The 23,758-nt window shown below is 40.8% G+C and overlaps 1 protein-coding gene across 3 annotated transcripts in view; it reads left to right on the top strand.

Moving 5' to 3' along the window:
* The first annotated feature begins 1,382 nt into the window (after positions 1 to 1,382).
* XPO1 (exportin 1) overlaps positions 1,383 to 23,758 on the top strand; it is a 37,061-nt gene continuing 14,685 nt past the window's right edge. The window contains exons 1-9 of one of the 3 annotated variants that reach the window (XM_004609197.2): positions 1,383 to 1,589; positions 5,040 to 5,171; positions 10,627 to 10,728; positions 14,089 to 14,161; positions 19,906 to 19,967; positions 20,279 to 20,323; positions 21,869 to 22,050; positions 23,228 to 23,276; positions 23,406 to 23,525. In XM_004609197.2, coding sequence (XP_004609254.1) covers positions 5,046 to 5,171; positions 10,627 to 10,728; positions 14,089 to 14,161; positions 19,906 to 19,967; positions 20,279 to 20,323; positions 21,869 to 22,050; positions 23,228 to 23,276; positions 23,406 to 23,525 — 759 coding nt within the window. In that variant the 5' untranslated portion in view covers positions 1,383 to 1,589; positions 5,040 to 5,045. Of the gene's footprint in view, positions 1,590 to 1,809; positions 2,064 to 5,039; positions 5,172 to 10,626; positions 10,729 to 14,088; positions 14,162 to 19,905; positions 19,968 to 20,278; positions 20,324 to 21,868; positions 22,051 to 23,227; positions 23,277 to 23,405; positions 23,526 to 23,758 lie in introns of those variants that run through there. The other 2 variants (XM_055121456.1, XM_055121457.1) reach the window with 2 other exon arrangements.

Genomic DNA, 23,758 nt, shown 5'->3' with positions numbered 1-23,758 from the left:
CAGAGTGCACAGCAAACACCTCACCCTCAACTTTCCGGTCCCCAAATCCCAATCTCTAAAACGGATTAGAGATAGCTGAGGACAACCGAACTCCATGCATTCTTCTTGGGCTATCCCCAGAAGATGTTCTGTACGCCCCGTTTTCCGACTCACCCACCCCACTAACAAAAAACAACCGGGGCCCAACTTTTTCCTAGTGCAGCCCCAGTAAAGAGGGCGGGCCCAGAGCCCGGCGGGCTCTAGACCCGCAGGTTGGCGGGAGCCGGCGGGGGCGGGCCGGCGCCGGTCTAGAAGCAGCAGAGCTAAAGCTGCCTGCCGCGTGCTGCGCTCAAACTCGCGCCGCCACCACCAGCTCACGAGCTGTGCCCCACCCTCTTCGTCACTAAGGCGCCTAGCCAATCAGCGGGCCGAAAAGGCTGGGCCTGCGGGGTAAGCACTAGGAGGAGGTGGACTTCCGTCGAGGGCGGGCTCCGTTGATTGACAGATAATTCGAACCAATCCTCCGCGTGGCTTCTTTTCGCTCTCTTCTCTGCTCGGCTCCTCTCTTCGTCCCACCTTCTCCTCCTCCACCCCGCTCCTCGCTCCTTTACGACCCGCCCCACTTCCCCTCCCCCACTCTGCGGGCAAATCGCTGCTGGAAAGAGGCGGGGGCCGAAGCGGCGGGCTCGTGTGGAGCCTTGAGGAGGGATTGACGGGAGATCTGGCCAATAGCAGGTAGGCTGATGGCGCGGCTGTGGCTGAAATCAGCCAATGAGCGAACGGGCTGGGGGCGGAGGCCCAGGTTCCAAACGCTCCGCGGCGCCATGGGCTGAAAACTCAACCGAGATGGAATCTCCCAGTCTGAACCGGTTTCAACCGGTTCCGAGTTTGAGGCACTAGGAGGAGGGGGAGAAGCGGCTGCAGCGGCCGCGGCAGGAGCAGCGGGAGCTACAGCATCAGCAAGAGCAACAGTAGCTACAGCCCCGGCGGCGGTGCTTGTTCCAGTCTTTGCTGCTGCAGTCCGTGCAACCACCCAGAGGGGGAGGGGGGGAACCACCAGTCGCTGAGGAGCAGGAGAAGGGGGGAAAGTTTAGGCGAGCCTGGGTGGGGGGGGCCCAGCGCCGGAGCCGCGTGAGAGAGGGATCCGTATTTTGGTAGGGGGGAGTCGGACTGCAACTGGCAGCAGAGCGTCCCCCGACCGTGTGGACTCTACACCCCCTACTCCTGCCGCTCCTGCTGCCGCCTGTGGCTGGAGGGTCCCACTGGGGCTGAATCTTTGGGACTCGACCCCGTTCCCCTCCCCCTTTCCTCACTCCCCAAGCCAGGAGGGAGCATTTATTTCACAGATTAATTCCCCTTCTTTTTTTAAATTTTATTTTGGGAGGGGGGCGGGTGGGTGTGTGTGTTGGGGGGAGGTGGCACTGAAATTAGTAAATATTGTTGAGCTTTTTTTTTTTTGCCCTTATCCTCAACATTTTTTAAATCTCCTTTTTTTAAGGTGGGGAAACTGTGAAACCCACCTTGATTTTCCCCCCCTCTCCCCCCCTCCCCACCTTCCCTCGCCCTAATCCCCCGACAAGGAAGGAAGAAGCAGTTGGTTCAATTTCTGGGTAAGTCGACTGTGTCTTCGGGGCCGTGGGGCGGGCGGCGGCGCGGCCGGGCGGGAGGAGGCCGGCGTGGGGCGCGGCGGCGGCCGCGGGAGGCGAGCCGGGAGGCGGCGGCGGGCCCTGAGCGGAGCCTGCGATTGAATGGAGCGGCTTCTGCCGCTGGGGGATGGAGGCGGGGAGGCGGCCGCGGGAGGGGAGCGCTTGCTGGGTCATTCGCGTGTGCGGGTGGCGGCGGCGGCAGGCAGGAGCGTGATAGTGGAGCCGGGGGCCCCCGAGCGGGGGTGGAAAGGCTTCCCCAGTCCGAGGGGCTTCGGAGAAGTTGGGATGATTTCGGGTACATCTCTGTAAATTATTAGGAGTGGAAGTTTCCAGAAATATTTAGTGCAGCAGCATTGAAACGTCCGCCTGCATCACGTGGCCCGCGGTGGAGAGCTTGAGATCGGGGGAGGGAGGGGCTGCCGAGTCCCTGTTCCTCCCGTAAGGAAACTCCAACATCTTCTCCGAAGGGGGGGGGAATTTTTGGGGGGGGTTGGGGGGGTGGAGAGGAGAGTAAGCGTGGAAGTAAAAAAAAAAGGTTGGTGGCTCTTTCCGGGATCTGCAACTAGGCTCGGGGTTGTAGTTTGTTTTCGGGGCTGGGGTGTAAGTGAATGAATCATTTACTGCTGGCATTGTACGGTGGATGATGCCCTGATTCTCCTTCATTCCGATGCCTTTGAGTTTGGGGTGGGGGGGGGGGAGTGGAGGAAGCGGGAGGGATTGGCCCGGCGCGGCCCTCCCGCGACCGCGCAGAGGCCATGCTGCGGAGAGAATGGGGCGGTGAACTTCGGGCGCCTGGTGGCAGGGGCCGCCGGGGCGCGGGGCGGGCGGAGAGCGCGCCTGTGAGCTATAGTTAGCCGTGCGGCCGCCCGGGCCGGTGCGGAGCGCGAGGGCGGGCCTTCGCGAGGTGTGTTTCTACTGAATGGAGCCGCCGCTTGCCCACACGCCCCGAGGAGCTGCGGCGCTCCGTGTCGCGACTTGTTTTTTTGGACTTCGCGTGTAGTTCTCGTTAAGCAGCGGTTACGATTTCCCTGGGCTGCGGGGAGGGGACGAGTCGCCCGCCTGGGCCGTGCGAAGGCGGCGGCGCGTCCCGGGGCAGGCACTTGTGGAGTCGCCGCAGTGCGAGGTAGTAATCCCTCGGTCGGGAGGCTCTCCCGGGAGCGGATTCTAGGATTGAGCGTCCCGAGGAGAGCAGTGGCGGCGGCGGCGGCCCCGCGCTCCCTCCGGGGCTGTTTGCTGCCCGACGGATTGTGTATCCGGAGCGTGTGGGACTCGGCAGTGCGTGGAAAGAATGTTTTGGAAGCCCTTTGGTTTGGGGGACTCAATGTGCTTGGCATTGAGCAGAAAGCCGCCATTTCTGTAGTAGGTTGGCGCGGTCCGGGGATAGGTAGGTCATTTCGGAGACAGCGGCTGCTTCTGGGGATGGCAAACCGCGGCGTCAGAGCCCGTGTTTCGAACCTGAGCTGCGGCTGGAATAAAGCTCCAACTTTTGTAAGGGCACTGCCGTCGAAAGTAAACTTTTAAGGGGTCGTTTTTGTCCCATTCTCTTTGCTATTAAATTATAGATAGGACTAAATAGCTCCCGTTGTAGCTCCCACGAGAGATTGGAAAACTCTTGGTTGTGGTGCTGTTCCGTTTCCATTTAAAGGTGGTTTCTGGTCTTTAAATAAACAGATGGCAGCTGGAGGGGGTAGATTGATAATACTTTGTGTGGAATTGCTTGTAAGAGTGTTTCTATCAAAAATTCCAAGTTGTGTGTCTCAAGTATGTATTAAAAACTGCTGCAGATTTTTTGATACTTGTTTCGCCTTCTCAAATTTCAGACCTAATTTAACTCACCTTTTTTAGATTTCCTATTGTAAAATTAAAATTTACAACCACTATTAAAGAACCATTTTAGCTACTAGAAAATAGCCTAGAATATAATGCTTTTTTCTGTCAAGCTGCTTTCTCCGTGCAAACTAATCACCTATTTTCTGATCTGGAGGTAACCATCTGACCTTGTTGGAGCTACTACAAACCAGGTGTTTTGGTTTTCTTTGATTTGGTTTTATTTTAAAACCAGACCCAGGTCTCCAGCATGTAAGGCTTGCAGTTTACCAATGAGCCACATTCCCAGACCCAAACCAGAAATTCTTAAACTGAGGTTTCATGTCTAATTTTCAGGTTGTCCTGGGTTTTCTGTAATTGTATACAAATTTGAGTTTTTGATTTGGATAAGTGTTCTTTGGTGATAGGCATCTTACCCCTCATCCCCCCATCCGCCCCCCCCCCCAAAAAAAATAGTAAGGAGTACTGATTTAAGCAGTCAGACTTGGTGGCACTGGCTTTGAAGAAAAAAGCAAAAGATTTTTATAATGCTGGACAACAAAAATGCAGATATGTTCCAGCATCTTAGAATCCTCTCAAAGATAACATTGCATTTGAACCGGTCAAATTTTTTTTTTGAACCAGTCAATTTTAATCAGTATATTATTTGAGGTGAATTAGCTCTTTTTTTTTTTTTTTTTGCTTTTTGGGTCACACCCGACGATGCTCAGGGGTTACTCCTGGCTCTGCACTCAGAAATCACCCCTGGCGGTGCTCGGGGGACCATATGGGATGCTGGGAATCGAACCCGGGTGGGCCACGTGCAAGGCAAACGCCCTACCTGCTGTGCTGTCGCTCCAGCCCCAAATTAGCTCATTTTTAAGTTAGGGTTTTTTGGGGGGCATTTATTTTGGGACCACACATACTGGTTCCCAGGACTTATTCTGCCCTCTGTGCCCAGGGATCACTCTTGCCTGAACTCCAGAGACCAGTCCCCTCTCAGGTGCATGTAAGTCAAGCACCCTACTTACTGGACTGTAAGTCCAGCCCCAGAACAAAACTATTTTTATTTGGAAAATTGGCAGATTTACCAATGAAGTAAATGGACATTTTTTAAATACTGTATGTTATGTGTTCAAGCAATTTTTGTACATTCAATCTATTTTCATTGAGGGGTTGAAAGAAATAGATGGTTTCATTGTATGTGGAACTTAAGTTCTGTGGAAGTTAAGGGAAATGGTACCAAGAATTTAGGTTTGTGGTTTTTATGTACAGTAGGGAAACTTGTTAGCTACACTTATTAATGTCTTCTCTAACACATATTTAAAGTTAAGGTGATGGTGAAAAGAGAGGAAGTGAACTTCAGTGAACTGGACGGCTTTATTTAGGAAAGGGGCAGAATCCATTTAATGAATATCTATACTCAAAATTTTGATCAGAATTAATAGGTTTTTTATATAAATGTTGGTAGGAGTAAGATTGAATAGCAAAGTAAGTAGATTTTGTTATTTACTGTCACAGTTGGTTAAGTAATTTAGTAATTACAATGATATGAGAATAACAATAACTCAGTTTTTTACTTCGTAAACTTTTTTCCTTTATTTTCAGTAATCTATGCCAGCAATTATGACAATGTTAGCAGACCATGCAGCTCGACAGCTGCTCGATTTCAGTCAAAAACTGGATATCAACCTTTTAGACAATGTGGTGAATTGCTTATACCATGGAGAAGGAGCCCAGGTAAAGTAACTGATCACAACTTTACAACATAATTGCAATGAGATAAAGGAGAGTTATTTCAGGGCCAGAGCAATGGTACAGTAGGTAGAGTGCTTGCATTCCACACTGCTTACCAGTTTGATACCTCCATCATTTATAGTCCTCTGAGTTCCTGGGTATGGCCAAAAATATGTAAATAAAGTTATCCTATAGTTTGTATCAGGCTGTAATCCTATGTTAATGATACGGTGTGGTCTAGAAACAAATTGCATTATATTTTGACATAGTTTGGAATTGAATTTCAGAACTCAGATTTATAGTAAATGTTTTGTAGACTTGGCGTAGATGTCAGGGATTGAGTCAAGGGCCTCATGCATGTGAAATATGTACATTATCACTGCCACATCCCCTGGCTCTTAGAGATATTAAAAGTTGTATGCTCAATGTATTTGGAATTACCCTTTTTTTTTTTTTTGTTCCCTAAGTTTCTGAGGGTCAGAGTGATGATGTATAGAGTGATAGTAGCCATACTTGCCTTGTACACTGCCAACCCAAATTTGATTTCTGAAACCCTATATAGCATGTGCCCCGTGCGCCACCTCCAACCCCACCACCAACCCTTCTAGCAGTGATCCCTGAGAACAGAGCCAGGAAGGAGTCTGTGCTGAGCTCCATAGGGTGTGTGTGGGAAACCTCCCTCCCCAAATAAGTTTTTGAGAATATGGTGAGATTGAATTTTGATATTTGAAAACGGAGAATTATACAGAGGGATAGAGCTGAGAATACAGATCTATTGAGATAGGGTCAAATTCCAAGATGGGATTTGTACAATTGGTTTAAAACACTATTTTGAAACACTTATAAATTATAGAATACTTTACAGATATAAACTTGTTTTTAAAAATTCAATAATTTCTGGGAACTGGAGGTATAGCGGGTAGGGTACTTGCCTTACACATGGTCTGCCCAGCACCCCCTATGTTCTGAGCACTGCCAGGAGTAATTTCTGAGTGTTGAGCCAGGAGTAGGCTCTGAGCATGGTCGTGCCCCCCCAAAAAATAAAAAAAAGAAGTTCAGTAACTTTGGGATTGGGGAGATATTATGGTGGATATGAGTGCTTGCCTTGCATATAGATCATCAGCCTATGCTCCATCCCCAGCATCCCCATTTGGCTCCTTGAGCCCTGCCAGGACTAAGTTTTAAATGGGTGAATGTTTCTCTTGGGTATAACATTTTTAAGGTGTGTGTGGGGGGGGGGGGGGAGCTGAGGTTGTTCAAATGGTATGTAGAGTACATTCCTTGATTATGTGGGGCCCAGAATTAAATGAGATTATCCCACCAGGGTCCTCCCTTGCTCTTTGCGAGGTATAACCTCCCACAATTTCTTTTTTTCAATCTTTGAAATAATACCTATTAGTATTGTTTTATTATCAGTATTAAGATCCCTGGTAAATAATGTTCAGCTAAAATGTTTGAAGTAGTATCTCCCAAGATACTACTTTATATAGGTAAACTATCATATTTTAGAAATTTGAAAGTCAGTGAAATCTTTTATAGGTAATAAAATAGTGTGATATATGCATCATAGTATATTATACATTATTTTCATTCCATCAGTAGTGTTGGATTAAAATTTCACCAAAACTGATTTTGGACTACACCTGGCGATCTTTGGGAGACGATTGATGGGGGCTGGGAGCAAGGCAAGTGCCCTACCCACTGTGCTCTTCCCCCCCCCCCCCCCACACACACACCCCTAATTTTTGTGGCACATCACACTCAGCAATGCTTTGGGGTTAGTCCTGGTTCTGCACTGAGAATTCACTGCTGGCCAATTTACAGGACCATATGGAATGCCTCTGGGATTAAACCCAAGTTGGCTGTGTGCAAGGCAAGCTCCTTACTCTCTGGCCCCCCAAATGGAGAAATTTTAAAGGGAAAAAACCATAAAAACATAACCCCTGAGATCATTGTTAATTTGTCTTTAAAAGCATTACTGGGAAATTTCACTATACCTACTAAATGCATTATGTAGTTTGTTTCCTTTTAGTTTACATTCAACATGGAGCTTTTAATCATTTTAACAGAAATATATGGAAGGTACCTGCTTTGTAAGCAAGTAGGGTGGGCATTTTAAGATTTCCAGCTCTTGTATTTTACTCCTTATTCTTGTTATTTTTATCCAGCTTCACAACAGCTGAGTATAATGAACCCTCAAACTAGTGTTCTTTTAGGCTTATAACTTGAAAGATTACCGTGATTTTTAATGTCTTGAAAGCAACTCTCCTTTTAATAATGCTTCATAGTATTGAGATTTAGTAACTTGTTTTAAATTTGGCCTAATGAAAAAAGTACAGAAAGTAATAACTGCCCCAAAAGTAAGAAAAATATTCTTACACCTTTAGTTCAGTTTGGCCTTTGAAAGTATCATCTTTATTTGGGGCTTGATGGTGTATCTCATTTGGGAGAAAGAGGTAGAACACTATTGTAGAAACATGTTTTAATGACGTACTTTAGTTTTATTCCAAGTCGGTTTTCCAGTATTTGTTTTTGGGTTTCATCTATAAAGTTATCTACCTTGTAGAAGGATAGCTTTTAACAAGCAATTAGAAGTTTTGCCTAGAATATAATATAATAGGATATTTAGCTTTGTAACATTACGACAACTCTTTTATTACAAATATTTTCCCCAGTAGTCAGCCTGGGGGAAATGAGATGGGAAATTTGGTTGTTTTTTTTCAGTACTGTGTTCTACGTATCTTGAACTCTTTATTACTTAGCAACCAAAAGCTTTTATCATTCAGTAACATAAGGAGATGCCATCTTTTCTTCCTTAGGGGAACTCTATAGTGACAGGGGTTTGGGCTAGGATCAGCAGGTTGTTAAACACCTTAACTATTAACTCTGTGGCCCTAACTATTTTTAAATGGAGAGGGGCACAGAGGTCTCCTTTCAGCCCAGGGCTCCAGCATGCAAAGCATGTACTCCACTTCTTTGAGCTACCTCCTCAGCTCTTTTTTTTTGCATTTTATTTATTAATTTACTGAATCATCATGAGCTAGTTATAAAACTTTCATGTTTGAGTTTGTCATACAATGATTGAACACCCATCCCTCCACCGGTGTACATTTTCTACCACCAATGTCCCCAGTATCCCTCCCTTACCACCACCACCCCATCCCACCCCTCCCCCTGCCTCTATGGCAATTGCCCTTTCTCTCTCTACTTACATGTATTATGGTTTGTAATATAGATTACGTATAATGAGAGGCCATCATGTTTGGTCCTTTATCTTTTTTCATCCTCAGCTCTAATTTGATATTTTTAAGGAACAGAATAAAAATACTTAAGTGTGCTTTGTTTCTATGTATCTTAGGTCACTATTCTTGTAGGAGGCAAGTAAAAAGTTTGTAGGACTGGAGAGATAGTACAGCAGGTGGAGCACTTGCCTTTCATGTGGCCAACCCAGATATGATTCTCAGCATCTTACATGATCTGTGTCCCGTTTCCCTCCCTCCTCTCAACCTCCCCATCCCCCTCAAGAGTAATTCTTGAGTGCAGAGCCAGGAGTATGACCTCGAGTATCACTGTGTGTGGCCCCAAAACAAAAACAAAAAAGGTTGTGAGGTATGTTCCAGCTAATGGTGAAATACCAATGCCTCGAACACCTTCTGGTGCTTTCATGTTTGTATCAATAGAACTAAATCCTTAGACAGGTAAAACCAAAACTGTGTAAGGGGTGAGATAATTGACATTTTTAAAACCCTGTAACTTTTGTTCACAACTTGTGACAGAAATAGGTAAAAATAAGGATCCACTTGAGCTATATAAAATAACCCTTCTAGGTGAAAAAAGACTAAGCTCTTGCTTCTTGGAACATTAATAGAGGGACCTCAGCAATAGTATACAGTAGAATTTAAAACCTTGGTAAAATGGAATTCAAGTCATGGAAAATTTAATGGTTTAAATGAAACTAGATACATGATGTCAGGGTGGCGTTAACTCTGCCCCTACTCAAGAACAAACTATTGAGCCGTAATTATCTCTAAAGGAAGATAATGGCATTAGAAAAGAGAAAGATGGCTTAAATAAATTTTAGAACTTGAATATTTTATTTATTTATTTTTTTCTTTTTGGGTCACACCCAGCTATGCTCAGGGGTTACTCCTGGCTTTTGCACTCAGGAATTACTCCTGGCGGTGCTCGGAGACCATACGGGATACTGGGAATTGAACCCAGGTCGGCTGCTTGCAAGGCAAACGTCCTACCTGCTGTGCTACCACTCCAGCCCCTAGAGCTTGAATATTTTAAAGAAAACAAAAGTACAACAAAATGTTATAATGTTCATTCTAGATGATGGCTACAGTTTTCTGGGTTAGCAGTTTTAAAATACAAAACTTGAAATGCAAGTTTTAAGAGCTAGAATTTAATATATGAAGTTAGAGGACTTTCAGAGAATAGGTGTGTTTACATTTTAGTTAGATTTTTTAATTTTAATTTTAATTTTTATTTATTATTATTATTTTTTGCTTTTTGGGTCACACCCGGTGATGCACAGGGGTTTACTCCTGGCTCTGCACTCAGGAACTACTACTGGCGGTGCTCGGGGGACCATATGGAATGCTGGGAATAGAACCCGTGTCTGCTGCGTGCAAGGCAAACGCCCTACCAGCTGTGCTATCACTCCAGCCCCAGTTCGAGATTTTTTATTTATTTATTTTTTAAATTTATTTTATTTTATTTATTTATTTATTTATTTATTTATTTATTTATTTATTTAATTTTTGCTTTTTGGGTCTCACCTGGCGCTGCACAGCGGTTACTCCTGGCTTTGCACTCAGGAATTACTCCTGGCGGTGCTCAAGGGACCATATGGGATGCTGGGGATCGAACCCGGGTCGGCCGAGTGCAAGGCAAACGCCCTACCCGCTGTGCTATCACTCCAGCGCCCGAAGTTTGAGATTTTTTTAAAGGATCAAGGAGTCTTAAAGTTTTGTATACCCACGGTATATGAAATGTGTGATATTAGACTTAGTTTTTCTTCTTTTTTGCTTTTGGTTTGTTTTTAGGGCCATACCAAGCGATTCTCAGGTTATTCCTGGCTCTGCACTCAGATATTACTCCTGGTGATGCAGGAGATTGGAGTACAGGGGATTGAATGAACCTGGGTGGGCTCTATGCAAGCCAAGTGCTCTACTCACTGTACTATCTTTTCAGACCCTAGAACTGTTGTTTCTTAGTCTTGCCAAAGATGTGCTTTTTATAAGTTAGGGATTTCATAATGACTCTTGGAAGCGGAGTACATTTTGAGAGGATTTGAAATTTTATGTAAGTGAATCTTTGTTAAACATTGGCCTCAGAAATAAAAGTTCTGCTTTGGAATCAACATTTCCACTTTTAATAGGCATTTAAAAAGCGGACACTTAATGATTTAAAAGTACAAGTAAGTTTAAATCTTTTTTGTGTGATATTTTAGCAAAGAATGGCTCAAGAAGTACTGACACATTTAAAGGAGCATCCTGATGCGTGGACAAGAGTTGACACAATTTTGGAATTTTCACAGAATATGAACACGAAAGTAAGCAAGTGGTGGTTTTAAAATTAATTATCTTTTCTTCCAGTCATAACTTTGAGGAAGGTATCTCCTTTTTAGTATTAGCACTGTTATCGCAAATCATTTAATATTGTTAACTTATTTCAAAATTTAGTATTAGTTCTTGCATATAGTCCTGAGAATTATGAGTTGAAGATTTATTATTGGGACTAATGCAAGGTGGCTCTTTTTTGTTGTTGTGTTTTTTTTTTTCTCTTTAAAATATGTGTACAGATCTAGCATAAATTCTTAATGTTACACAGCAATGAAACATAACATGAATTATTTTGGGCAAGTAATCAATACAATACAGGCTAGGCACCTCCAACATGAAGTTGTATGGGTGGTGTAAAACCCTCTTTGTGGTACCAATGCTTTTAATGGGACAGCACTCAGTTTTTATTTGCAATTGAAAATGTTATAATTTGCGTCCTTTTTCCTTAAGTTTGAACAGAAGGGTTGATCAAAATGTGTTTTGACTGTTTTAGGCTTGATGATTCACACTTCTCTTTAAACTGCCTTAAAGTAATGAAATACCATGCATGGCATTCTGTTTAATACACACAAAGTTTGTAGTTGATATATATTGTGTTAAAACAGAAGATAGCCATGTTCACATCTGTTTCTGAAATCAGACTGTGTTAATTAACAGTTTTTAAATATTAGTTTTGACATCTTGTAAATTTTAGGGCAAAAATAAAGTCCAGAACTTCCTCAAAGTGCTAACATTAAGTAACATAACAGTGTTTGCCTGTTTGCTTGCCTGGTAAATTTTGCTTTTTATACTGACAGACATTACTAATGTTTAAAGTTGATTTATCAACAGTAATTTTAAAAACTCAATTTTGTCTTGTGAAAAATGAGATGATTAGAGGAACAGAAAGAAAGCAACAGGTAAAGAATTCTTCAATTTACATAAATTACAAGTGATTTGGTGCTAAATTTATGCACTATGACATTTGGCTTTTATGCAATCATTTTTTTTTCTTTAAAGATGTTAACACTACCTGATATTAATCATAATGTTCCATTATGTTGATTGCTTGTAATAGGAAGAAAAGGGGTGTCTTCCTGTGCAACTGACACAGCTAGGCTTTGACGGCAGGCCTCCACAAGGTCTACCCTTTTGATTCCCTTTAACTGAATTCTGTTCATCAATTGTTTTTGTTTCATGGGTGGTGGGAGGGGAAAGGGGGAGTACAATGCATAAAATAAGTATTTAAGGGCTCAGTAGAAATTTCTACCATAGGGATCATTTCATGCTTTTTTTTTTCTCCCCATTTAGTCTTTGCTGTTATCTGTCCCTCATCTTCATAACTCAGATTTCTCAAGTCCTGAGATTTAAAGCAGAAATTTAGTATATTTAATGATATTTGGATTATTAATATTTCTAAAGGCATTTTATCATTGGCCCCCAGATTTGACACTTCAAATTTTTAGACCAAAGTATTCTTTGTATAAAAAAGAAATAAGAATTCTCTTTATATTTATAGTCTTAATACCTGGGAGTAGGTTTAAGGATATGATAGTGATGTGTAGTTTTTTACCTTTAAAAAACCATTTACTGGCTTCCTACCAGCCCTATTGGCATAAATATGAAAATATTAATTGTATCTTCAAATATTTTCTATTGGAAGGGAGAGATTAGAAATTAATAACTAGGTAAATTAGGTAACAACATGCCAACTTGAAGGAAATAAATCAATGTACCACTTAAGAGGAGTTATCCCTTAACTAAAAAGTGTATCCTAGAAAAAGTATGGTTAAATATGGTGGAGTTACAAAGATGATTATTCTGGTCTATATTGGGTGGGTTTTATTTCTTCGAGGTGTTTTTTTTCACACCCCTCCCTCCCTTAAAATAAGTTCTTAGTTGTTTTAGGAAGAAGATATATATTCTATATAGTTAGGATTTTATTGTTTTAACTTAAATCACCTGTAGATATCCTGATTTCATGTGGACAGAATTAAAGTTTTTAGAGTGTTTTCTAAAATTGATTTGGAATTTTAATCAGAAACATGACTCTTGCTTCTTTATATTTTCCTGGGTCTTAGACAAATAAAGAGGTGTAAATAGAAAACTTCACTCTACTGCTGCTCGTGAAACCTTTTAATGGCATGAAATCAGTAATTTCAGGATTTTTTTTCCCCTTGAGTTAGTTTTTATTTTTGAAGTCTTTTTAGGTATTGTGCAAATGCAGGGTTTGAGTTTAAGTGGCAAATTTTTAAGAAACTATGAAAACAGCAAAAACATTTACTATTTTAGCACAATGTAGTTTGGGACAGTCTATATTGTGCTTTGGATAAAACGAGCATTCACATGATCCCTTTGGTTGAAATACTAATAATGCTCTTATTTTATTGTGTGATGACTAACCATTTTAAAGATGAACTCTTATTCTCAGCCAAAACTTGCAATCTGAAGTTACATTTTACTGAATGAATTTACCTTTCAGGTATTATATGTGGTTCTTCCCTAATTCAGCCAGTTGAAACATACTACAGCAGTTTTGTCTTTTTTTTCCTCCTGTCTATCCACACTAATTGGTCATGGTAATAATTTGGGACAGTGGCTCCTGGAGCATTAAATTCTTAATTGACTGTTTAGAGTGAGTAATCAACAGGAGGGACAAAATGGCTTGCTGGTGGTATCTGTATTTATATCTTTAACTATATATAATTTTTACGTTTAGGAAAGAAAACCTGAAAGGTACAGATTGCAACATGCATTTGTATAGTATTTTGACTGTGCACAAAAGTTTATCTTTAAATTAGTAGCAATAGCAATTATAAGGGTGGGATTAAAATTTGAAGTAAATCCACGGGTTGTCTTGCTGCTCCTTAAGTAGTAACACACCAGTGATGACTGTAAATGATTTTTACAGAAGTATCTATGACAATAATAGTTGGCCAAGAGCGTACGTGTCCTGTAGGATGGTAGGAAGCTTGAGAGCATCCAAGCTGCTAAAATTCTTAGGAGCCTGGTTGTGTTTAAAGTACATGAGCCTACAAACAGTCATTTATGCCGTGAATTCATATCTGGCTGCCATTTTCCTTTCTACAGATAGCCATTTGGCTGCTAAGGGGCTTTTTATTTGTTTTTTCCTACTGGTGTGAGCATGTATAAACAGCAGGACTTTTTAAAGTAGAGAACAGAATGAGGAAAATGCATGAAAACTCAGTATATGGGTGACTAGATCCTTATTTATATATGTAATTAAACTTGGTAGTGTAATTTTTTTTTAAACTTAGTTGTAAATGTGTGAATGTTTGTCCATTTGTGAATCCTGAAAGTTGCTACTCTTAAAGCAGTATATTCACATGCCTCTATTCTCCAATTTTCAGTATTATGGACTACAAATTTTGGAAAATGTGATAAAAACAAGGTGGAAGATTCTTCCAAGGAACCAATGTGAAGGTAGGAAGATGTTTTTGCAGAATTGCAAACCTAAGATTTACATTTATCAGTTGGCTAGAGGTGCTTTGACCTTTTAATAGTTTAGTAGTGCTCCACTGATAATGATGTGGCGTGGTAGGTTCTATTTATATTTGGGCTTATATTTGGAGGACAAAATAGGTTACCTTATAGAGGAAGAAAATCCCTAGTGGTGAAAAACTTTTTTTAATCACCTCGTATTTCATCTGAGCCCTATTAGAAGTTGAAGAAACCAGGTACAGTATTAATATCAGGACTTTTGGATGAATTACTTCCTGTATTTGCATGCTGTCTTTATTGCTTACTTTATATAAAGATACTTGAAGTCTGTCTTAGAATGGGTATAATTTTGTTAAATTTCATTCAAATGTCCCCATTTTGGGCCAGAGAGAGTAAGGGTTGCCTTTCTTGCAAACAATCTCTGCTTAAATTCTTGCACTCACTGTGGATCTCGCACTCCACTGCCACTAAAAAGTCTTTTTGGCTATTTTTTGAGATAGCTTTTTTGTTTTTGTTTTACCATAGGCATTTGTGTTTTTATTTTTTAAATGTATTTAATCAACTGTGAGATACACCATGACTAAGTTGTTTATTATTGGATTTCAGTCATATAATGTTCTGATACCCATCTTTCCACCAGTGTACATTTACCACCACCAATATCTCCAGTTTCCCTCCCACCACCCCCAGCTTGCCTCTGACAGACACTTCTTTCTCCTTTTGAGCATTATGGGTTGCAGTACAGGTACTGAGAGGTCTTTGTATTTGTTCCTTTACTGGCTTTCAGCACACACAGATCTTACCCAGAGTGATCATTTCTACCTGTCATTGTCCTAGTGGTCCCTTCTCTATCCCAGTTGTCTTCTCCCCCAGCACTTTAGGTAGGCTTTCATCTGCTTTCTTGGGTCATCTTTTCGGTAGGAGGGTTTTTTATTAAATTTGCTCAGCTGGTGTGACTTAAATCTTTACCTCTTTATTAGCACATACGGATGTCATTTAGAATTCTTAATAGCATTAACTTAAGAGATTAAGAATGGTAGTGCACGAAGAAATATTACCATTAAAAAGAGATTTCTGTTCCTTTAGATCTTTTATTGAAAGTTCAGGCCATTTATTTTCACAATAGTATAGTAGATAAGGTATTGCCTTGCATAAAGCTGTCCCGGCACCCTGTATGGTGCCAGGTCCTTGAGCACTGCTGGGCATGCCATCCCCCTCCCTGAAAAAGCGTTTAGTTTGATCGTTGGGGGACACCCACCTTTGTTCACTATTTACTCTCTTCAGGTGCTCTCAGGGAATTGAGTGTAGTGCCAGGGATTGAACCTGGGTCACCTGTGCACAGGGCAGCCTGCCTTAACCCATGTTCTATTTCTCTGGCTCATTTGAACCATTTTAGATAGGGGGCCAGAGCAGTAGTACAGCAGGTAGGGCATTTGCCTTGCACACAGCCAACCCGGATTCGATCCCTGGTATCCCATATGGTTCCCTGAGTGCAGAGCCAGGAATAACCCCTGAGCATTGCTGGATGTGACCCAGAAAAGCAAAAAAATAATAATAGACCATTTTAGATTATGATCTATACTCTTAGAAAAAGAGTAGTTTGAGGGGCTGGACTGATAGCATAGCACAGCGGAGTAGGGCATTTGCCTTGCATGCGGCCAACCCCGGTTCGATTCCCAACATCCCATATGGTCCCCCAAGCACTGCCAGGAGTAATTCCTGAGTGCATGAGCCAGGAGTAACCCCTGTGCATTGCCAGGTGTGACAATAATAATAATAATAATAATAATACTACTTTGATTATGTGATCCAAATAGATGCTTTGTATTTAGAGACCAGTGTGGTTCTGTTTATTTACTACTGTTTTAAACATTTGACCATCAAATTGAATTTGGCCATAACCAACAAAAGTTACTTAATTCTCACTTCAGTACCATTTCAGTACCACAATACTCCAGTACTTAGTATTTTAAGGTTTTTTTCCCTCAAACCTATAGTTGCTCATCACCATGAAGTTTATGCTTTATGATACTTTGTCTTTTACACCTTTAAAGTGTAAAAGAATTTTACACTTTAAAGGAATTTTGGGTCTGGAGCGATAGCACAGCAGGTAGGGCATTTGCCTTGCACGTGGCCAACCCGGGTTCAAATCCCAGCATCCCATATGGTACCCTGAGGACTGCCAGGGGTGGTTCTTGAGTGCAGAGCCAGGAGTAACCCCTGTGCACTGCCGGGTGTGACCCAAAAAGAAAAAAAAAGTTAAAGTTCAGGAATTTTATTGACACTAATAATTAATGAAAATTTGAGAGCTGAAGTTTTCTTTGAGGAGTTCACCATTTGTGCTTCTAGGAGTGATGTTATCTTGATAATCAAAGTCATAATAGCTCCTGTGTATTCTATATGTAAGGAACATATGATACAGGAATCACTACTATTTATTTTCTAAAATTGTATGACTTTTTTTTCCTTTTTTATTTTTAACTAAAGGATGGGGGGGCAGAGAAATGGTACAGCAGGTAAGGTACTAATGAAGGAAGTCAGAAGATGGTAATTATTTTGACAATGTTAAAAATTATCTGGTGATAGTTTTGGGTTTTTTTTCCCCCTTTTTGGGTCACACCCGGCCATGCACAGGGGTCACTCCTGGCTTTGCACTCAGGAATTACCCCTGGCGGTGCTCAGGGGACCATATGGGATGCAGGGAATCGAACCTGGGTCAGCCATGTGAAAGGTAAAACGCCTTACCTGCTGTGCTATCACTTCAGCCCCTATTTATTTCTTTAAAAATATCAAAAGTGGGCTGAAGCGATAGATAGCACAGCAGGTAGGGCGTTCCCGGGTTCAGTTCCCAGCTATCCCATGTGGTCCCATGAGCACTGCCAGGAGTAATTCCTGAGTGATGTATCAGGAATAACCCGTCTTCGCCGGGTGTGACCCAAAAAGAAAAACAAAAACAGCAACGATGGGGCTGGAGTGATAGCACAGCGGGTAGGGCGTTTGCCTTGCACGCGGCCAACCCGGGTTCGAATCCCAGCATCCCATATGGTCCCCTGAGCACTGCCAGGGGTAATTCCTGAGTGCAGAGCCAGGAGTAACCCCTGTGCATCGCCAGGTGTGACCCAAAAAGCAAAAAAAAAAAAAAAAAACAAAAAAACCAGCAACGAAAATATATCAAAAGCACCTTCTATCCTGCATTTTCCCAGCATTAATGATAAAATGAATTTTAGGACTGGAAAGATAATCTGTCAAAGGGGTAGAATCTTATGAGGCATGCTCCAGGCCCTGAGTTGTTCTTTCTTTGACTGTGCATGGCTATTCCTGATTTAACACTGGTGGCCCTGAGAATTATTGGAGAAACATGCTGTTACAGAGGGAAAATTGGCATAAGCCTTCTTAAAAAGTAACTTAGTGTAGTGGTTTTGGTTTTAGCTTGCTCCTGGGTAATTTATATAATTCTAGATTTGGACATGCACTCAACAGGTGCATAATGTTATTAATCAATATTGGGGCTGGAGTGATAGTACAGTGGGTAGGGCATTTGCCCTGCAGGTACCCCAGGTTTAATCTCCAGCATACCATATGGCCCCCTGAGCCCTTCCGGGAGTAAATTATTCCACAGTGCAGTATGTGACCCCCCAAAAAAAAACCCAAACCCCATTTTCTTACTTATAAAACATTAGAAAATAAAGTTTAGTGCTACATATTTTGTAATTCTTTAACATGTTGATTCTGGGAGGCTTCCACAGCCAAAGTATCAAAATACACTGATTAGAGGCCATAGCGATAGTATAGCGGGTAAGGCAGACACGCAGGCTTAGGTTCCATTTCCAACACCCCATTTGGTTTCCCAAGTTCACCAGTACTGAATCCTGAGTACAGAGCCAGAAGTGAGCCCTGATAAAGCCAAATATAGCCGATATTTTTGAACATTTAATTTTCTTTTATGTAGGTGTTTCTATTAGGTACTTTTGGCAGTGTCTTTAGTTGGTAGGTGGAGTATATCTTGGAGGTAGATTAAAAACTCAAGTTAGTACTAGCTGACTGGATTTTTTTTTTTTTTAAGTCATAATTTTTGTTTTGGTTTTAAGCCAAACTCATTGATGGTCAGGGATTACTGCCTCTGTACTGAATAGTAATTCCTGGCTGTACTCAGGGACCATGTGGTGAGTCACATGCAAGGTAAATAAATGCCTTACCCACTATAGTTTTAATACTCTGTGCGTGTGCGTGTGTGTGTGTGTGTGTGTGTGTGTGTGTGTGTGTGTGTGTGTGTGTGTGAGATATGTGACTAATAATTAGCCATGTAAAGGCATTTTTAAAAACCTACTAAAAACATGTTTTCAGACGTAAGGGAGCTACAACCTCAATAGAAGTGTTATGATTGATATAATACAAAATTTACTATATTTGCTCATGTTTCTCACTTGGTTTAAGAGAAGAGTCTCTATTGGGTTGTCTTTTCCTCCTTTATCACTATAACATTTACCACTCTTATTCTTACTGAGTATTTTTTCCTTCTACTCCCCCAAATAAAAGCTTTATGATGTCAGGGATTAGAAAACAATTTTTTTTAAGTTATAGATGGGAAATTTCAATGTGTTAAATAGTATTTCATGCAAGTGGTTGTTTATTGTCTATGTTGAGCTTACTGTATTAGCAGGAGTGACTTGTATAAATAACAAATCTTCACTGTTTAGAAGATTATTGGGGTACAATAAAGTCCTGCATATCCAGGTGCTGAGTATGGAAGAAATTATATATGTTGCCAGTCTTTTCCCACAGGAGAACTATTTTGCTATATATTCAGTGTGATTTTATCTTGCAATATCTGCCATAGTACTGGTTGCATCTCGGTGGAGAGCAGCTCCGGTAACACCCCCGCCCCGAGGTCTCCTGTGCCTCCCATTGCTCCAAGCTTGTACCTCCCTTTAGTACTAATTTTTTTTAATGAAGCACTGTTTTCAATATATATAGTTTTTCGTTTTGACAATTTACAGAATTGATCAACTTTTCCTACTGCTGGTTAAGATATGGGTTGTTCTTTTAAAGTTTATAGATTACATGAACTTCCCATAGTAGTTTTCTTGAGACTTGAGGCTACTCATTCTTAATTTGCATCCATGCAATAGTAATAGATAAGAGGCACTTTTTGTTTTGTTTCTGGGTCATACTCACCGTGGTCAAGGGCTTACTAATGACTGCTCTGCTCTCAGGGACAACTTTCGGTGGGCAGGGTACCATATGTGATGCCAGAGATTGAGCCCGGGTTGGATGTGTGTGCAAGGCAGGCACCCTATCCACTGCTGTCTCTTCAGTCCCCACAGGAAATCCGTCTTAATTAATGATTAAATTATAAATTGAGTTTATAATTTATAAATCAAATATTTTTTCCTTTCTGTCTTTAAACTTTTTAAAATAAATTTGTAGTGCCTATCATGTAATTAGACGTTTGGTATTCTAACCAGTAAAATAAGTTGATGTGTTTTTAATATAACAAGACCTTAGTGGTAATTACTCTAGGTTTCATAGAGTTGAAGCATACACTTTAGGACTGAGCTCCATCCCCACTTCCTTATAAAATTGAAGGAAAAATCACCTTTTTCTTTGTGTTCTGATATTAAAGAAAAGGACATTATTTACTATATTATCTGACTTTATTCTGCATTTCCCTTTTCCATTCTTTTTGTTCCTGATGGCTAAAGTGATCAATTTTATTTTTTTAATAGGAATTAAAAAATATGTTGTCGGCCTGATTATTAAGACGTCATCTGACCCAACTTGTGTAGAGGTAAGAGCTTTATTGAGAGATGATGTGACATAGTGAAACATTTAAATATTGAATGTTCATATTTATACATCTGTTCCAAATGTATAAATATGCATGTAGATATAATAAATCACATTAAGTTTGTGCTTTTTTTTTTTCTCTTTTTTTTGGGTCAGGGGATCATCTTGGCTTTTATTTTCTTGCACCTGTTTTGTGGGGTGGAAGGTTCTGGACATCATTGTGAAGCATGTTTTAGTACTATGAGATACCTTCATTCCTTTATTATATCCTCATTAGGTTCTTGTTTAATCTAAACTTTTTTCTTTCTTTAGAAGGAGAAAGTGTATATCGGGAAATTAAATATGATTCTTGTTCAGGTAAGTCTTTGCTATTCAGTTCACTACTTTCCTCACAAGAATTGAAATTTTCAACAAGATTTAACTTACTGTCTAGCATTTTGAATCACTGACTGTGGTAGAAAATGACAAACATGTAAAATCTATTATTTGCATTACCCTGTGTGGTATAGACTCCTATCATTCGTCTGCTGCCTTTCCATTTTGTATTTTCCATGTCATCTGTTTTGAGTTTTAATTTACAAATTACTGCTTTTGAATTCCGTATTCTTTTAATTGATGCCTATATTTAAAGGTTTTTCAGGTGGCAGGCGATAGTATAGTGGGTAGGATATTTGCCTTGCACACATCTGACCTGGGTTCAATCCGTGGCATCACAGATGGTCCTCCCAAGCATTGCCAGGAGTAATTTCTGAATACAGAGCTAGGAGTAACAATGGAGTATTGCTGGGTGTGACCCCAAAAAGCAAAAAAAAAAAAAAATCAAGCAGTCTGTGTCATTTTTTGTTATTGTTGTTTGTTTGTTTGTTTGTTTGTTTTTGCTTTTTCGGTCACACCTGGTGATGCTCAGGGGTTACTCCTGACTCTGCACTCAGGAATTACTCCTGCCAATGCTCAGGGTACCATATGGAATGCTGGGTGCAAGGCAAACGCCATACCCACTCTGCTCTCGCTCTAGCCCCAGTCTCTGTAGTTTTGACATTTGCGATTTTATATTTAATATGTCCACTTTTTTTGACATTTGAGAATTTATATTTAATATGGCCACTGTTTTTTGGTGGAGGGGGAACCACACTCAGTGATGATGCTTAGAAATTATTCCTGACTCTGCATTCAGGAATTACTCCTTGGCAGTCCCTGCAAACCATATGATTTACTGTTTATAATTTGTCGGGTCCAGTATGTCTTTAAATTACATTCAAAGAGTATGAATTGAATATGAAGTGAGGACCCTATGTGTATGATGGGAGGGGGTTATATAGATAAGTTAATGTATACTTCCTATGGTGGGAAACCTTTAACATAGAAAATATACAGTACAGGCTTTCGAAATGGGGGCCAGAGAATTGAGGCTATGGACTGCCAAGAGTAATTCCTGAGTGCAGAGCCAGGAGTAACCCCTGAGCATCGCCAGGTGTGGCCTAGAAAGTCCCCAAAAGGGGGTGGAGAATTTCATCCTGAAATGTGATTCTCCCAGTCCTCTAAAATTTTGTGCAAACCCGGCTCTTTTAAGCCCCAGGTTTTTAGTCAATGAAAATGTATTTCTCTCTTTACACCCTTTATTGCTTAATAATTAAATCTTTGTGTGTCAAACTGGCAAATACTGCCACGTGTTCCTATTAGAGCCATTGAGAGGATTCATGTGGCATTTGGGGAAGTGGGGCTTAATCTTTGCTGTTATTTACTTAGAATGTTCTTTATAGATTGGAATTATCTATCTTCACAAGGGGGAAAATGAAGTGTTTGATATTTGATCCTGTTTTTAGTATTGCACAATTTTGTTAAGGTATGTTTTATCTGTCCTTGATAAGTGAAATGAAATCAACATTTTATATCTTATTTTAGATACTGAAACAAGAATGGCCCAAACACTGGCCAACTTTTATCAGTGATATTGTTGGGGCAAGTAGGACCAGTGAAAGTCTCTGTCAAAATAATATGGTGATTCTTAAACTCTTAAGTGAAGAAGTATTTGATTTCTCTAGTGGACAGATAACTCAAGTGAAAGCAAAGCATTTAAAAGACAGGCAAGTAATTGTTTCATTTTGGAATTTGTTGTTTCTCAAATGATTTAAGGAATTTTGAGGTAGGATGTGAATTTTTAGAGAATTGTTGATCATCACTATGTTTTTTTATTCGTAAGGTGTTTTTTGTTTTTTTGTTTTTGTTTTTTTTTTTTGGGGGGGGGTCACACCTGGCAATGCACAGGGGTTAATCCTGGCTCTGCACTCAGGAATTACCCCTGGTGGTACTCAGGGGACCATATGGGATGCTGGGAATTGAACCCGGGTCGGCCGCGTGCAAGGCAAATGCCCTACCCGCTGTGCTATCGCTCCAGCCCCTATTTGTAATTTTTTTAATTGCAAGTTTAGATCTAACATAAGCCCAATATTTTCAGTGTGGATATTTGAAGTGTGACTGGTATTACGGGCAAATGTTTTATGTCTGAACAGCAAAATAATCCCATGTATCATATGCATAAGTCTATTATATTTTGAGAGTTCCCAGAACCTCTTTGGGGTATGTTTCATATGGTGAATAATACGACATTCCAAGGAAATTTTATGTTTACTTTTCACATCTTTTGAGCCCCTCACAGCTAACCATTAAAAGATGCCAAACGTATATTTCTTCCACTTAGTGATAACAACGTATGCAGGTCCTTAGAACACAGCAGTGTTTTGGTTTGGTTTTTTGTCTGTTTTCTAGTGCTTGGGATCAAGCCTTACACGGGATATCCTTGTGCTCTACCACTCAGGCACAGCCCAGGCCCCAACAGCAGTATTTCTGTGTTCTCAAGCACTTTAGCATTTGTAATTTGAATTCTACTTTGGTTTTACGAGCACAGTTAAAGTTTGGAAGGTCATGTCTTTTTTTTTTTCTTTTTGGGTCACACCTGGCGATGCACAGGGGTTACTCCTGGCTCTTTCATTCAGGAATTGCTCCTGGACCATATGGGATGCTGGGAATCAACCCGGGTCGGCCGTGTGCAAAGCAAATGCCCTACCCACTGTGCTATCGCTCCAGCCCTGGCTTCATGTATTTTCGAAAAGGGTAGTGACATGTAACATACTGATAACTTGGGAGTTTTGATAAAATTAGATTGTCCTTAAGTAGAAAATTCTATGATCAGTTTGTTGAAATTGGTAGTGTGAAAATAGGTGTATTCTCTTCTAAATTAATCGTTTTTTTTTTTTATTTTAGTATGTGCAATGAGTTCTCACAAATTTTTCAGCTGTGTCAATTTGTGATGGTAAGTGCTTTTATTATCTTTTTAAGATATTGATTGGTTTTAAGTGGAGAATTTATTTATTGGTTTTAGGTGGAGAATTGATTGGTTTTAGGTGGAAAAACCATAGGTTTTTGTTTGTTTGTTTTTCAGGAAAATTCCCAAAATGCTCCACTTGTACATGCAACTTTGGAAACATTGCTGAGATTTCTTAACTGGATTCCGTTGGGTTATATATTTGAGACCAAGTTAATCAGTACACTTATTTATAAGGTATAGTGGCTGTATTTTAGTTTTACAGTACTGGATATTCCTTTTGTGAGATAATCTGTGACTATGTGTTTTAATGTTGGTTATGATTAAATGCTATGGGAGTACAGTATCATACTTAAAGGATGTTACCACACCACAAACACCACAATTACTGCTAAAACACACATGTCTTGGGGGCCACAGTATAGCGCATGGGGTGCTGCCTTGAATGTGACTTACTCAGATTTGAATCC

This window comes from Sorex araneus, chromosome X, assembly GCF_027595985.1.
Source record: "Sorex araneus isolate mSorAra2 chromosome X, mSorAra2.pri, whole genome shotgun sequence".
Taxonomy (NCBI): Eukaryota; Metazoa; Chordata; class Mammalia; order Eulipotyphla; family Soricidae; genus Sorex; species Sorex araneus.
The sequence above is the reverse complement of the archived record's forward strand: the minus strand, read 5'-3'. Positions and strand labels throughout refer to the sequence as shown.